Source organism: Bombina bombina, chromosome 5, assembly GCF_027579735.1.
Source record: "Bombina bombina isolate aBomBom1 chromosome 5, aBomBom1.pri, whole genome shotgun sequence".
Lineage (NCBI taxonomy): Eukaryota > Metazoa > Chordata > Amphibia > Anura > Bombinatoridae > Bombina > Bombina bombina.
The window spans coordinates 541,584,637-541,602,106 of record NC_069503.1 but is presented as its reverse complement, the minus strand read 5'-3'; the positions used below and the strand labels follow the sequence as shown (position 1 = coordinate 541,602,106).

The 17,470-nt window shown below is 40.3% G+C and overlaps 1 protein-coding gene across 1 annotated transcript in view; it reads right to left on the bottom strand.

Annotated features, from left to right (window-relative positions):
- FYCO1 (FYVE and coiled-coil domain autophagy adaptor 1) overlaps positions 1–17,470 on the bottom strand; it is a 439,711-nt gene that overhangs the window by 319,118 nt on the left and 103,123 nt on the right. The window contains exon 4 of the mRNA XM_053714489.1: positions 17,109–17,234. Within this exon, the coding sequence (XP_053570464.1) occupies positions 17,109–17,234 (126 nt within the window). The remainder of the gene's footprint in view (positions 1–17,108; positions 17,235–17,470) is intronic.

The following is a 17,470-nucleotide window of genomic DNA, read 5'->3' as shown; positions in this document are numbered from 1 at the left end:
GTATATCCTCGTCCGCCTCCGCCATCAACTGCTGTACCAATTCCATGGAGGGGTTCGGCCCGTATAATGAGAGCCTTTCCCGAACAATCCTGGTTTTTTCGTCACTAATCGTGGTCGGTGTTTCCGCCATTGTGAAGCTCTGATCCAGTTCGGTCAATTCTGCGATCAGCTCTCTCCTCGGCCGGTTGCTGGCGTACCCCCCTCTGCTTTCAAGTAAATCCTTTAGGGTTGTACGCTTCAATTTTTCGTAAGCGCTCTCCATCCGTTCTGTACCTCTCCTAGGAAATCCAGGAAAATCCCGCCGCTGCCGCCAAATGTTATGGTTACCCTTAGTCTCGCTGAGAGATGGACCGCTTAGTAGCCTGGATCCCTATTGCTAAAGAGGGGAGAAGCTGCTTTCCATAGTATTCTATATGAGTCTCGCAAATATAGAATAATCTCCCTTAGCTGCAGTACAGCTAGGATACCCTTCTGCCCACAAAAACGAGTCAACGCTGCGATTGAGGGTCAAACAAGAACTCAGGACTGGGATGCCCAGCCTGCTTTTTATTAAGGTTACATGCACACAGGGCACTCCCAGGGGGAGAGGGGGGGAAGCACAAAATCCCCCATCACACATTTAGATAGAGAGCACTGTCCTTTGACAGGCCACAATAGGATTACAGTACTTAAGATAACAAGTTTACAAGTTCATCTTATCAATTAGCAGTCTGGCTCCAGAGGTGATTAGACAATGGGATTTGTTATCACTAAACTTAGAGCTGAGGCCAGCAAACGTGTAATTAGACAATAGTTTCTAAAAGCTGAAAAAAAAGAGTTAACTCTTTATGAAATGATACTTGTTACGGTTTTCTTGGAGCCCTTCTTAGGCGCTGGCTTGCTGGTTCAGGCATTGCTGCTGGGAAATAAGCTCTTCACAACAAAATAACTAATGCTTCTGTAACAACAAGTGATTTGCAGCAAAGATTTTTTAAGCACTTACTGGGGCGTATAGGATTACAAACAGGCAATCATCAGGATTCCTGTGAGGCGAAAAAGTATTTTTAGAATAATTCATTTTTTTATTAAACTTTTAGAAAGAATGCAAAATTACAATGGACCACAATCAAAGCAACATAGTACCGCCCCCTCCAGATATTACCCCCTTCAAGTGCTCAGGTGAGTTCTGAGTTACGAAGATTTGTAGCTAATAGCGATATCCTGTGAAACATTGTATTAATAGAGTTCGAAAACCCAACTTGATTGCTATAGGCAGTGGTTAGAGATTTCCAGGCGCATATGACTCAATGTCCAGTGATAGATAACCAATGACAGTTTTGTAATATCACACAGGTTGGATATGCTGTGAGAAGATTTCAGTCTTAATGAGAAGGGGAATCTTGAACATGTTTTGTATTGAAAACAAGCAAAAAAAAGTCTTGCATACCCTTCCATTATGTTGACTCTGAGGGTGGAAAGTGGCTAAAAAAGGTCTCCATAGAAAACAAAAAAGGGGGGGGGACTAGAATTCCCTCTACGTCCCTTGTAGACCACTGTATATACATAATAGGTAACTCAACAGAAAAAAAAAATAACAGTGTACATCACCAATTCAAATGTATACCTCTTTTAGTGTATAGTAATATCAGCTACTCCATGGTTCCCAACTGTAGGGGTGTCTGCTAGGGTCTTGTATCCCCATACTTTCGTGTCTCGGTTCCCTATCCAGTCTTGCTTTATCTTGGAAACCTCTACTATGTGAAGTTCGAGTCTGGAATGTCCCCCCCCCCCTCTCCACCTAGTATCCAGTAATACCAAATCTTTTGGAAAGAATCTGAAGTGTTTTGTATGTGTGCAGCTGTTTCATACAAGGAGTATGTCTGTCTGATCTTAGCTATGATTTCAGTCCATGTGGGAGTTCCTGTTTTCCAGTATTTCGCAATGCTAGTTCTAGTACACACTATTCTAATGAATGCATTTATGTGTTTATTAAACCTAGTTAGATTGACGTGTAGCAGTGCGTGTGGGGCTTCAAGGGTAATGTGTTCATCTAGGAGTTCACTCAGGAACTCTGAAAGTCTAATCCACAGTTCCCTGACCCTGGGGAATTCCCACCACATGTGCAGGTATGACCCTATTTCTTTACATCCTCTATAGCAAAGATTAGACCCTGATTTAGTTGAATGTGCTGTCCGTGTTGGTGTTAGGTAACATCTGAAAGAGGTTTTTATGATGTTTTCTCTAAGATCCGCGCTTAGCAAATTTTTGCTTGATTCAAAAAGCATCTTCTCCCACTCTTCCTGACCCCACACTACACCCACCTCCTCCTCCCATTTGAGCATTGGGGTGGGTTTGGTTTTGGTTTTAATCTTTTGTAGGTCTAAATATAACTGTGAGATTGCGTGTTTGGGTCTAATAGGTGTGCTGCTTAATCTTTCTAGTGTTGTGGAAACTTGGGGAGTATAATTAGCTAGGTATGCGCGGGCTGCTGAGGTAATCTGTAGATATTGGAACCAGTGTAGGGGGATCGGGTCTAGTTATTGGCTTAATAGAGAGTATGTGATGGGTGTCCCTTTATTGATAATATCTGCGACTCTATAAAGTCCCTTGTTTTCCCATTTGTTGATAGATGGTCTGTATTCATCTATTACTAGGTATCTTAAGGGTTTTTGTAGCGAGTTTTTGGGGAGAATGTCCCGCTTATTGCTTGCCACTCACTGGCCGATAATCTGGTAATTGCGCTGCATTGTTTTGATCTCTCTCCCTCCCCCCCCCAATTCCATATAATATCTTCCGGGGAGTTAAGACTTCCTATCTCTGCCTCTAGGATTGGCCAAAGTATATGTTTATCTCTCCTTCCACACAGAGATGTTTGAGCCAGTCGAGAAGCTTTGTAGTAATCGAAAAGGTTAGGCAACCCTACCCCTCCCAACCGTCTGTGTCGCGTTAATAGTTGAGATGAGATTCTCGCTTGTTTTCTATCCCGTAGAAAACTGTGTAGGGCAGCTTGTAGGGAGTCTATATCCTGTTTGTTTACCTTAATTGGGAGAACTCTAAATAGATATAGGATTCTTGGTAATACATTCATTTTAATGGAAGTTAGCCTGCCATACCATGAAAAATTATATGACTGCCACCTGTTTAAATCAGTGCGGATCTGTTTGAATAATGGAACAAAGTTATGTTTATATAAGTCTTCGGATTGGGGAGTTAAATTAATTCCCAAGTATTTTATACTTTTTTTTAACCCATCTAAATTCAAAGTTGGCTTCGATAAGTTTGATTGTATGGCCTGGTAAGTTTATGGGTAGGGATTCACACTTGTCTAAATTTAATTTGTATCCCGAGATGGTGGAGAATTCGCCTATGGCATTGTAGAGGTTGGGTAGTGTTAGTAAGGGCCTGGTCAGTGTCAACAGGACGTCATCTGCGAATAATGTTATTTTGTGGGGAAATTTTCCAATCTGTATTCCCGTGATATCCTCATTATTTCTAATGACTGCTGCTAGTGGTTCAATGCACATGGCAAACAGAAGCGGTGAGAGCGGGCAAACTTGTCTGGTTCCATTTTTAATATTGATCAGTGTGGATTGGAGGCCTATCGCCCTAACTCTTGCAGTGGGGTTAGAGTAGACATTTTTAATAGCTTTGAGGAAGGGGACTTTAATTCCCATCTCTTCCAACACAGTCCACATATATTGCCAATCCACCCTATCGAATGCCTTCTCCGCGTCCAGAGATAGGAGCAGAGAAGGCACTCTTTTTTCCGTTAAGTGGTCTACTATCGCTGTCATTCTCCGTATATTATCGGGAGCTTCCCTTCCCACAATGAAACCCACCTGATCTGGGTGTACTACCATCAGGATTATCTGTTTTAGCCTGTTGGCCAGTAGCTTTGTCACTATTTTTATGTCTTGATTTATAAGGGATATGGATCTGTAGCTAGAGCAGACTTTGGGGTTTTTCCCAGGTTTTGGTAATACAATTATTTTGGCTTGAAGCAGTTCTAATGGGATATCATGGCCTTCCATAATATGGTTTGCAAATTTTACTAGATGGGGTACTAGGGTTGATTTAAATAATTTGTAGTATTCACCTGGGAAGCCATCTGGGCCCGGTGCTTTCCCTGGCTTAAGATCCTTTAAAACCGCCAGTATTTCTTCCTGGGTTATTTTAGCGTTCAGTAAATCCCTATCTGTCTCTGTTATTTTCCCTAGTTTTGCCTTTTCTAGAAAGTTCCTACATAAATCGTTAGTAGTGTCAGAGTGGGAGACTTTTTTGCCATCGTATAACTGTCCGTAGTATTTTGCAAAGGTGTCTACTATCTCTTGCGGATGGGATGTTGGGATACCTTCTGTGTTAAATAGTAACGGGATCGAGGAAGCCTGGTGTGAGTCTCTAATTTTATTGGCCAGGTATTTATCTGGCTTGTTCGCATATAGGAAATAATTTGTTTTTAGTTTATGCACCATTTTGACAGAATTGTCGTTTAGGTATTTTGCTAACGCTTGTCTCTTAAGCTGTAGGGAGTGAAGGGTGGTATTGGATAAGGTTAATTTGTGTAGGTGTTCCAGCTCCTCTATCTCAGCGTTCAGCTGGGACATATGGGTTTTAATACTTTTTTTATATGTTGTTTTTTCTTTAATTAGCAAACCCCTAACTACTGACTTATGAGCCGCCCACACTGATATAGGGTTAGATGTAGAATTTAAATTAATATTCCAATATTCTCCTAACGCCTTCATGAGGTTTGTTTTAGTTTGTGGGTTTTGTAGGCATGAGGGGTCGTAGGTCCAGGACTGTAGTCTTTTAGGATCTCCCAGGTTCCCTAGCTGAATTTGTGAAATGGAGTGGTCCGACCATACACATGTGTGGACACTAGCTGAGTGGAGGACTGGTTGTAGTAGTTGGCTTATAAAAATGTAATCTAACTTGGAATATATTTTGTGGGCTGCAGAATAATATGTGGTATCATTAGTTATGCCATATAATGTTTTCCAAGTATCAATCAAAGAATGTGGACTCAGATTCTCCATGGTGGTTATTGCCATGGATCTCAAATGCAAGTTTTTCTTGGATAAGTTATTAGAGTGTCTGTAGGCTAAATTCTGTAGGTCTAAGTTGAAGTCCCCTGCTAAGATAACACGCATCCTCGACCAGTCAGTCAACAGATGGGATATCATCTTAAAGAAATTATTTTGTTTTTCGTTTGGGGCATAGATATTGCATAGCACTACATCCACCCCTTGTAGTTGGCCTTGAACTAGAATATACCTCCCCTCTTTGTCTGCTATTGTCTCCCCATGAGTGAATGACAGCGACCGGTGTAACAAGATAGATACACCTCTTTTTTTTAGGTTAATGTTGCATGGTAATGTTGGGTGTAGTCTCGTGTCCAGTATTTGGGAACTGATGATTTTGTGAAGTGGGTTTCTTGGAGAAAAATCATGTTGGCATGTAGGTGTTTATATTGGGTCAGGGCTGTGCATCTTTTTATATTCGAGTGTAGTCCTCTCACATTGTGTGAGATAAGATTAATGTTGGGAATTGTCATTATTAAGTCCTGTGTTACCCAATTGTTTATGGTGGTGTGAGGTAGTCGTCCGGAGTTCCTGCTTTACCCAAACCCTGTAAAAAGGTGCCATGGAGATCTTGCTATATGTCTTTTTCTTAATGTAGGTATAGTAGACGTCATCTGATCCTCTAAAGATGGGACTCATCTGGTGAAAGCTTAATGTATGACCTATTAAAAACCTTTGTTTGTGATGTACAAGGTGATACACTATAAAAAAAACACTTTAAATACAGTAAACATTTGCAAGTAAATAAACTGAACTATTTGAACAGGAAAATACTAGTAAGGTGTGGGACAGAATAGGAGGAGGGAAGGTAGCGGCAAGTAATTGCCGAGTAACAGGGGGAGGTAGATAAGAGGAAAAAGAAAAGAGTGATGAGAAAACAGGTAGGGAGGCAAGGGGAGAGTGTGCTGGCGAGATATTCTGGTAAACATAAATCTTTTATCTATCCACATTTGTAGGAAATTGCATCACCTGTTAAAAAACATATTAAGGCATATCTTACACTTTTATGACTCAAGATCTCAGTAGGATTCCAACAACTGAACAAAGAGTAAAAAGGATATGAGTGCACTTGACCTTAAAGTCTCTTCTTCGCAAGCTTGTATAACTTGCCATTTTCACCTGAGTGGTTGGTGAAGTGCTAAGCTCAACCATTACCTGTCTCATTAGGCAATTTGAGATTGCAATTGGGTGACAAGTCTATGTTTTGGAATGTAGAGCCCAGGGTGTCCATTCATGTTTTTGAGTTTCTGCCTTTAGTGATCTTCGACCACTTGCCCTTTGATGAAGAGCTTTTCAAAGTAGTAGGGTCCGGCTCTTTTGTTTGAGGAGTGTCTGATGGGAAGTCTGGGATTTCCAATCCTAGGTTTCTGCATGCCGATGGTACATCCTCCATGTTTCTGATCGTAATTGGTTTTCCGTCTTTCATTATTAACAGAGCAAAGGGGAATCCCCATCGATATGGCACTTGGTTTTTCCGTAGAATGGATGTAAGAGGTCTAAACGTAATGCGTCTTTGCAGTGTGCGGATGCATAAGTCCTGGTAGAGTTGCACTACATTACCTTGGAACTTGAATGTGGGGTTTTGGCGTGATGCTTGCATAATTCTTTCTTTCTCAGGAAACCTCAACATGCGGACTATGACGTCTCGGGGGGGCATGTCATCTTTAGGTCTGGCTCTGAGAGCCCTGTGAGCCCTCTCTATTTGGTATAATTCTTCCGAGTTGTCACCTGTTATAGCACCAAACAGTTGATGTAGATATGTGTTGAGGTCCTTGTTTGATATGGACTCCGGTTTGTTTCCAGCGTGTCAACCCGACTGCCTATCTCTGTGATATCATTTTTGATTTCCTTAAGACTGGCGGTCACTGAGGTGTGGAGGCTGTCAATCTTGCTCCATAATGTTTCAAAATTTGTATCTAAATCTTGCTTTGACACCAGTGCCTGTAGGTCTGCTCTTGTAGCTGGAATCTGGTCTGTCAGGATTGTGGTATTCTGGTCAGATTCAATTTCATCCTCATTATCTGTCTCCATGTTGTCTGGCATTTTATTTGTTTTTGCAGATTTAAAAAAAGAATCCATAGGGACAGATCTGGAAGTCTTGTCTGGTTTATTGGCTCTTCTCTGAGACATGCTTTTAATGTGGTGCTGCAACTTTAGCGTAAACCCTTGATTTAGGTGTGGTATCAACTTAGGGTTGTGTAAAAGATCACTTGCCGCTTTGGGCTTTATGTATTATACAGTATTGTAAAGTTCGTTTCTGTTGTTTGCTTTTTGTTTGTACTGTTGTGTCCTGTCTTGGCAGGAGTGTCTTAGGGTGGATCTGCAAGCGTATTAAACCATGCCTGTTAATATTTATTTAAATAAAATCATCCCCTGAGGGTTAGAAAATGGTATGGTGCTATACGGTCCTTTTTGCTGCTATATTACATGGCCCAGGAGAAGCATTTGCCCCACTCACTGCAGACACCTTTATTCTATGTGTAAACGTCGCCCTCAGTGTATATGTGCTAGGGCTTACATTCCCTGGTTAATGTAGCTTGGGCTTTAGACACTATGCATCTGTATTTTAGGACAACTTTCAGCCCCCAGCCGTGAGCATTTATATTATAGCATTACCGGAGGTATCATGGCCGCTCCGGTGTGGAGGGTAGTTCCGTTTCAACTCACCCACGTGGCAATGGCGGACTGATTCCTACTCCGGCTTGTCTAAGAGTCGTTTCTCTATCCGGATCTCCCAAAGCTGTCTGCAGTTTTGCGATCAGGTAAGAGAGGCAGTCGGGAGTGCTGGAGTGGATGCTTCTCCACTGTGAGTGTAAACGCCTCTCTACTTAATGTGTCTCACTGTGGTGTGCTGCGTGCCGCGGTCTAGGCCTCAATGCCTCCGTCCCCTCACATAGCTACTGTGGGTCCTCAGGTTATATTTTAGCGTTACCGCTGCTTTGTAGGCTGCAAGTGTGGAAATCTCCTCAGACTGGTGGCGTTTTTTCTTCACTGTGGATAGTAATCCATGGTTTTATTGCTCAAAGTCACACGGAGCTGTCCCACTACACCTCCATCTTTGAGCTCAGCTAGGCACCGCCCCCGAAAAAGTATTTTTAACGGTACAAGTGGTGATTGACTAAAAAGCAACCTATGAGGGGGGCGGAGCGAACTCAGAAGCTGATCGGTCGTACATTACTTCAGCTCCGCTGAAATTGTACATACAACCTACTTTTTCGACCATCAGATTCAGCTAAAATTCACTCCAGAAATCCTACCAACTTTTGAGACTACCAGCGACTACTTTTGAGCTCAGACAAATACGCTGCAAAGGAGATACTCGAGACTCTTTGGATAAACTGATACACAGACTGCGTGTAAACGGCCATCTTCCCATCCACACGATAATCCATCAACGCAGAGACGAAACTACAGATTACCCTACAAACTCAGACCGGAGATACCAGTCAACCGAAGTATGATCGGCACTTGTCCCTAAATAAAGCTGCGACATCTAAGGTGGAGAGCCTAATACATATCACAGGTACTTTAAGCTGCGTAACTCCAGCTTGCTTACTCCCATACTACTCACTATGGAGGACAGTCTAAAGACCATACAGGCCCTCTTTTTGGACTTTAAGGTGACGCTGCTCAGGGACTTTGACAGCTGGCTCGTGTCATATACAGCTAGGAGGGCAAGGACCCTTACGCCTCTGACTCTCAATTCTGCAGTATCCTTACCCACAGGCAGCCAGAGGGAAGGTAGTGAGCAACACTTCAACTATATCGGACAAGCCCGGTCCTTGCAGGATGCGGCCAATCCCCCAGACCAGGCTACAATTACTATAGCTCACCAAACTTGCAATCTAGCCAACAAGAGAGACAATTCATGGATCGGATCACTACCCTTTAATATGTGGGGAAATTTAGAGGTGAAGAGCCCTAACACTTTGACCGCATATTCACAGTTAGTCAGGAAAGAGACATCATTACTCTTCTATCTAAGGGAGAAGGTGGACGAGAAGAGCCCTAACATTTTGACTGCACATGCTGCACAGTCTCTTTGGCAGTTAGTCAGGAAAGAGATTACCAACAGTTTTCCAGCTTACAAACTTGGAATAGGTTGACTTTAATAACTCTACCTACCACGAATACAAGATCTTGATATAGTTTAAGTTTTGGATGTTATACTCTCTATTCAGTTTGTTACATGTTTCTATTACCACTATTGAGTTATGTAACAGTGTCTCCAAGTTCATATATATAAGACACTAAGTAGAGATAATGTTAATATTACGGCTATTCTTTTTTAGTTATTGCCTTTTTACTGTTCTAATAATATATACTGTTTGTGGTCAGCCACTCAGCCCTGGGTTACATAACTTTAGCCATTACCAGTATATTAGAAGTTTTCTGTTAATCGCTACCTATGCATTGTACGGCACGCTGCTTAGGTATAGGGCCCACACTCAAGTAATAAGACCTGTTACTGAATTGACGTTAATAATTAGCTGTTTTGCAGTAATTGAAAGTGACAGTATTCAACCATGCTTCTGAGATCATAATGGTATATTGATATATAGAAAGTCAGTTTATATTTGCAACACGATCTATTAACGCTGCTTAGTGAAAATATATATATCAGTATGCTTTATTCTACCAGAATATAGTTGTAAAAATGTAAGGCAGAGATTGCATATCCTACCCTATGCTTGATAGTCTGTAATAAGAATTTTCCCCAAATCTGTCTGAGATATTTCTTCAAATTTCTTAGGTCGCAGAATGTGGATTACAAAATATTTATCTGGTGATAAAATGTAGGTTCCAGGGGGGCGGAGCTAGCTGCCTAAGGAACAGGACATGATTGTGAAGAGCTCCTAGCGCTATGTTGATAAAACAGAGGATTTATACATTCATAAACATCCCACATATGGTAAAAGTGGAAACTTATTGCACTTAGGTGTGTCTCCAGAGATTGTAAGAGTTCGAACGGATGTGCATGGTCTAGCGACTTTGACCAAGATAGAACCACGATGGAAACTTTAGAGGCCTGGGAATCCGTGATGGCGCAACTCCTGGAAGATCATTTCTATAGCCTAACACGGGTGTTACATGAGATCTGTGCAGACACAGTGGCAAGCAAAGCTGATGGCCTACACACAGCACTTTGCTGCAGAAGCCCCGAGTCTACTACGCATCAAAGTGACAATGCAGCCGCATTCACTTTCCAGAGCATGAAAGGCCATATTGGCCCCCTCTATCAAGCGGACGATCCAGCTCACAACAGCGATAAAACATTACACTATCTTGCCTGTAATCCTGAAGACGAGAAGGAGAAGAATGAATCAGATGTGGGGTATGTTTTGCGGATTTCTATAAAATTGGCATCCACCTTTTATACTTCTATCGGAGGTGAAAGGGAACTGTGGCGACATGTTAGCTACACAGGAGATGCAAAACACTCCTTTATGAAGTTCCTTTCTTCTACTACTGCTAGACTCAGCTTAGTAAATCAGCCCCAGGGACCAACGATCACCTACTTCTCCTCTAAAGCTAGCTGCAGTGAAATCGCTGCGGATCTGCTAGGCTTGATGAAACAAGGCATCGGTTAGAAAAAAATTGGGCCCCCAGTTCTGTTCTGTTATGTGGATGGTGGTAGTGGGGTTTGTCAGAAGAGAACTTCTTTATTTTTTCTCTCCTTTACACGGGACTTTGCATTGACTATAGACTACATTTGTTTGTTTTTTTTGCTACCCAGGCTGTTTGATTTGAAGCTCTACGGGAGAATAAGCTAAATCACATATAATTTTGTTGCGGCTCATGAAACTAGAAGTCTAAGATGGAGTGGGTTCTGCAAAGCAGTCGGATACTAACAGTGGACATGATGCGGAATCATACTGTAATAGAACACTCTAGGGTATAACTGCCGTTTCATCATGCTTTTATAAGCCTGTAAACTGAATTGAGCTAGCATTGCTGCTTTTGGGACTCTTTCCTCTACCACATATGGCGATATTTCCAAACAACTGAGCTGACAACCTGTGGGTCGTTTTTTATAAGTGTGTTTGCAGGGTGTCTTTATGTAAAACTTGTTTACAGACATATGTTCACCGGCTCTTTTGCAGTTCAAATTTTTCTTCATGATGTGCAGGTGCCATTGATTGTTGTTTTGTTTTTTTTAAATGTTCAAGACTTTGTCTTTAGCTCTATCTTATTAGGAGATGTTAGTAATGAAATAACACTCGCTGGTATCAATGATTATCTTTTCAGGATACTCACATACACTATAGCAGTTATTATTCTAATGTCCACTCATAGCCATACAATACAATGTTCATAGGAGCAGCTACAGCAGAGTTGGGTAAAATGATTCCGGTAGAACATAGATGGAAAATAAAATGATTTGGCTGGAAAATGTAGTTACTATATTCCACCTCCAGAGGGGAGTCAAGTCTCAGTTTCAGCTTGATCTATACAGCACACTCGCATGATTCTGCAGTCTAATTCACTTCTAATCTTATCCACTCTTGGAATCCTAGTTTTGAGATTCTGGACCTACTACCCATACACATACTTTGTAGGTGTAAGCTCGAGTCACTGCTGGGAACCTCAGAAATACTTTCCAGGTATCTTGAACCAGCATGTGGCATACAGTATAGTATGTCTTATACTCAATCTCTTTATTTTTTCTTTTGTAAGGCACTTAATATCATTATAGGTGTGTTATTTGTACTGTTTCTCTGAAATATTAGTCTGGTTGCATGTCCTGTATAACTTATGCATAATTCCCAGACTTGGACTGGGCTAAGTAATTCTATATGCAACTGATAGTGGACTCTGCACAAAGTCTATCTATGCTTGCCTATATTATATTATTGAGGTATAGATAAATATATGGATGCCTTTCTTATAGTTTTATGTCTAATATGATCCTTGACTTACATATCCAGCTATAGTATAGTCCAATGTTAATGCACATTTGCCTCTAGATCTTATAGAACAATGCTAAGTGTCAATGTTTTACTGTAACCCATGTCTATTGCTTTATGTTCTCTTCAGGAGTATATAGTTAAATTGTTATGTATTTTTATTGTTTGGGGAGGACCATTTGGCTTGCCTTTGCAGCTATAATTATTTATGATTAGCTAAGTTTAGGGCTCATAGTTCACTTAAAATATCTTAAACATCTTGTCTACTTGTATACTACCACTACACCAGAAAAAGAGAATTTAAGTGTTTAAGGTGGGACAGGCAGGATCTTTATTTAGTATATAAATTGAGATCATCTATGGAAATGATATTACTACTGCGTTGTCAGCGGCCGGGATATCGCAGTCCAGAGTTTATATTGATCTAGAGAGAAGAATCTCTATAGCGTGCAGTTTCCTAACCTACCTTAGGCTATATTCTCATATATATTAACCACTAAGATAACCCTAACAGTCCCCATGGTGATCTGGACTTACGTCTTGATGTGATAGGATGCAAAATATACATAAATATGTTGGTTAAAATTAGCTATAGTCCCCTGATAGTAAATAATTTGCGGTTCTTATCTTACATCACAGTGGAATAGATTCTAGTCATTGTATGTGGAATATTGAACCATACTCCATCTAGTAGTCTGCCCTACGTGCTTATATAGAGAAAAAAATAAAAGATAAACTTCACATTTCTCTCTCAGGAGTTTAGAGAAAACCTTAGCACATTAATCTCTATTTAGTTTCATTACTTTTTTTCCTCCTGCAATTTTATTTCCCCTACTGCTAGCTTCGCCCTCCCTAAATTTTTGTTTATTTAATAAACATAGAACACAGATTCTAACGACCCTTTCCCTTTAAATTTTGAACCTAGTGTTACACTTATGAAGCAAGTATATATAGCAATCATTCTGGATGGTCTGAGATCTTGAGTTATATTCATGGTTCAAAAGTCAAACTGGATGGATGGTTTATACTATTGATGATATATGAAAGATAAGAGATATTATGGATGATTTTATTCTAGATTATCTTGTTGCTAAAAGTTTAAAGCCCATATACCTTACATGAGTTGACACACATACCAGTCATGAGCTATTGATCAAAGAACAGTTGTCCCCCTATATACTCTCAAGCCAACTGATCCTCCTATATTTAATAGTTCTTATGCTTTTTTTGTTTTATATTACCCCTTCCCCCATTACATCCCTTCTAATATGTTGTTTATAGTAGATTTGATGAAGGTCCTAAAGGGGCCTTCCCTTTCACATGGAGGTTGGAAAACTGAGGATTATCATTTGAAATGTGTTTACTCTATTCTACAGGTATTACTTTGAGTGCTGTCTACAATATTGTGTTATATGTCACCCCATTGTTCTGGAACATATTACATGTGCAATTTTGTCGTTTCATGTCAGATTACCTGTATGTTTCTTTTTGGTCTTCAATAAAAATTCATAAATAAAAAAAAAAATAAAAAAAAAAAAAAAATGTAGATTCCAATCTTCACCTCTAGAGGGGAGTCAAGGATTAGTTAAAATTAGATCTATACAACAGACTTCACGTAACTGTGTGTGTTTAGGAGCTTGATATATTGAGCTACCTCTTTATCCCCCAGGTTTACCAGCCATTTTACACTAGATTGACCCCCCACTCCACAACAGTTTACTTTGTAAACAAAGGAAATTATATCCTTAGACCACTATCCCTAAACAATTATAATCCGTACAGATGTCTTACAGAAGCAATTACCTAATTTTCTATGTTTTGTTTGTTTCTTTGAGGGACTTGGCGACGTAAGGAGTACTATCTCACTTCAAGGGCTATATTGTGTTAAGTCCCTTAAGAATATAACTCTGCTTCTATACATACAAATATTTACCCTACCCTAAATCCTTCATATATATGTTTTCTACCTTCTAATAACTATTTCACAAGTTGTCAGGGGTCAAAGAGTGGCCCCATTTGTAGCCAATTGAAGGTATATCTAAAAAGGAAAAAATCTGAGGTTTCATATAAAATGTCATGACTCTTCCTTATATACCTGACCATACTTGTGTAACTACATTTGGATATTTTGTATACAATGTCCTTTTCTTTACTTTGTATGACTAAGAACCTCAATAAAAATCTTAAAAAAAAAAAGCAGCCTACGAGAAGGGCAGTGCTGGAACCATTCCAACTTTGCGGTTGATATCGGAGCACTAAGTTACGATGTAAGTAACAAGAGTTACCTTTAAAATTATCACTGCCACCTGTAATGGGTTTCTCTGTTTATTTGCTCCTAGAGTCTCAAGTTGAACCTTTGATTTTGTGTGGCTATATACACGATCTGGGACTTACAAGTGACTTTCTTTCCACATAATGACACAATACAATAACCACTATTTATGATTTTTTTAGCGTGATTGTATTGATTTTTCTAGCTATGATATCCAATTCAAGTGATTGCTTTATGATCTATTAAATTGTGATTCATTATATTACATTTTCCTTGTGATACTGCATCTCTTATTGTTCAAGCAGGCTTAAAATAGCATAATTCCAAGTGAGACTTTTTGGCTTTGTAAAATTTGCTCTGCGCTAAGACCCTTTCAGTTACATTGAAATCAGAAGAAAAGCTGTGGAACAACGGCGCTTCTGTGAAAGCAGCAAAATCTGACAAGCAGTGTGTTCTGTCAGATTCTGCAACCCGTCGGTTGTGCGCTCAGAAATGCGGTCGCATATTTCGACAGAACACCTGACAATCAGTTTTGCCCATGCGTGGGTTCAGTATACCGCGCATGGGGGCCGCCATTATTGTTCTACCTAGGTAGAACACTCCAATTTGATATGCATAATGAGGATCCGGAGGGGTTTGGCACAAAACAAAATTTCCATGTACAATTACAGGTAAACCAAAATAAATTGGTTAACGATGTTATTTGTGAATTATAAGTATAGTTTGAGATGTTTGTAAATCTGAATAGTTTTTTTTTTGGTTTCCTATCCATTTAAATCTGAAGGATACTACTTCAGCATTAGATGAAGGAATTATATTTTCAAAATCTGAGATTTCACCCTCAGAAGCTACTGACGTATCCTCCTCATCTAACTTATGAGAGAGGGCTATCTGAGTAGCAGAGATAGGAGCAGAAACCTTAACATCTGATCCTCTTGCGTTTTCCACTTAGTAACGGAATGGCAGATAAGGCCTCAGATACTGCTGAAGATACCTGGGAAGCAATTTCTGCAGGAAAATAAACTCCTCCAGGAGATTGAGAGGAACTGCAGGGCACTTCATGTGATGCCATTAAGGCTTGGGACATTTGAGGAGAAGACTGTGACATTGCCTGAACAGCCTCATCCTAAGAGACGGTTGGCTCAGAAACAAAGAAACAAATCTTCATGCTTTAGAGTCCTCTCTATGCATGAGGAACAAAATTGCAAGGGAGGTAAAAGTTGATTATCTAAGCATAGTAGACACATGTTCATGGGAACAGATTCCTCTTCCATGTTTAGTAAAGGAGATGTAAAAAAAAATAAACAATCTTTTTTTTGCAAAACTGTCTCTTTAAGAAATCAGCAAAGCGGTAAAACTCTTTACACAGGTAACCCGCGCCCTCAGCTTAGAGGAAAAGTCCCCAATACCACCTGCTTGTGGTAGATAATCAATAAATGTCACCTTAAAAACGCTCTAAAAATGCGCCTCTACACCTCAGCTTGCACTGAGGTGCCTACCTGCCCCCTCTGATATTCTCAACAAGGAGGACGACACCGGTCTTACAGTTGCTTCCAGCCTCTTCCACCGCTCAGACAGACTGAAGCGGAATCGGAAGGACATGTGTCCGCAACAAGAAGCTGCGCAACAATTATTATGCGCGCTTCAGGGCAGACAAAGATGGACAAAATGGAAAACAAGATTGGACCTGTTTTTGACACGGAGAGAAAAAACGTACCCCCTGAAAAATATAATTAAAGATAATGATCCTAAACGTTTCAGCCACCAAGGAGGGTTAACACCTTCCTGACCATGGAAGTGGTTAACCCCTTAAGTCTCCCCAGTCACATACAATAAAGTGCCTGTTCACTGCCAAACCAATCCTCCATTAAGGATTTGTGTGTCCCATAAAAACCAGTGCAGATGTTAGAGTTTTTTCCATAACCCCTTCAGTGCCAACCTCCTAGTCCCAGAAGACATAAGGCACTTACCTGCGCTTTCAGCTGTCTGGCAGGAGGACAGCTCACAGGGTATGAAAGGATTCTACTCCTTACAGAGACCTGTGGAAAGAAGAAAGAACAGAGTAAGCCTACTCTGGCTTTCTAAACTAGGGCAGCAAAATGTTAGGAAAACGCAGTGAGGCCCACCTCATAAGTTCCACTGCACTACTGAAGAGACTAACGTGGAGTACAGCTAGACCCAAAAAACTTGCTTGTAGCAAAAGAAATCCAATTTTCTTCAGACACCAGAACTTCACCTCCTCCATTAACAGAGGCAAAGAGAATGACTGGGGATTATGGGTAGGGGAGTGACACTTAACAGCTTTGCTGTGGTGCTCTTTGCCTCCTCCTGCTGGCCAGGAGTGACATTCCCAGCAGTAACTGATGATGTCGTGGACTCACCATATCTTAGGAAAGAAAAGCTTTTAATGAAATTATCACTGACCATCACACCTATATAAGCTTGCTAGACTTCCCATTCAAAAACTACAAGCATTAATATAAGAGTTGGCCCCCATAGTATCGTCTGTAAAAGCTACAACTCTTTTGGGAAGGCTATTTATAAGATATGGAGTGTGCATGTTGGAATTTGTGCCTATTCAGCCAATAGAGCACTTGTAAGGTCAGGCATTGATATTGAATGAGAAGGTCTGGATTACCATTGCCTTTCAAATTCATCCCAAAGGTGTTTAATAGTGTTGAGCTACAGAACACTCAAGTTCCTCCACAACAAATGTATCTAACCATATTTTCATGGAACCCTCTACTTGAAATTTGACTGCAAAAATGGAAGCAGCATGGATTTTGCACTTATATTAAGACATTTTTGCTCTTCGTTTGTAATATTTAATCAGTTTACTTTACTTTTCATGACAGCTGTTCTACTTACCTCTGATATAGACTTAACAAAACGTATTCCATCATTTGCTCCTTTTACTTTAGCAAGACAGTCACAGAAATAGTCCCAATAATCTTTTTTATTTCCTAGAAGTGTGGATTTTTCCTTCATGTCAAACTATATGAAAAAATAAAAAATAAAACTAATAAACAAATAATACTCTTAAATGGACAATGGCATCTGAAATAGTTATAGCTTAAATATTGTTTAAAGGACCACGTAACACAATAGAATAGCATACTCAATAAATGCATAATAAAAAGACAATGCAAAAACACTTACGGCTAGATTTAGAGTTTTGTCGGTAAGGACCCGCGTAGCTAACGCCGGCTTTTTTCTGGCCGCACCATAAA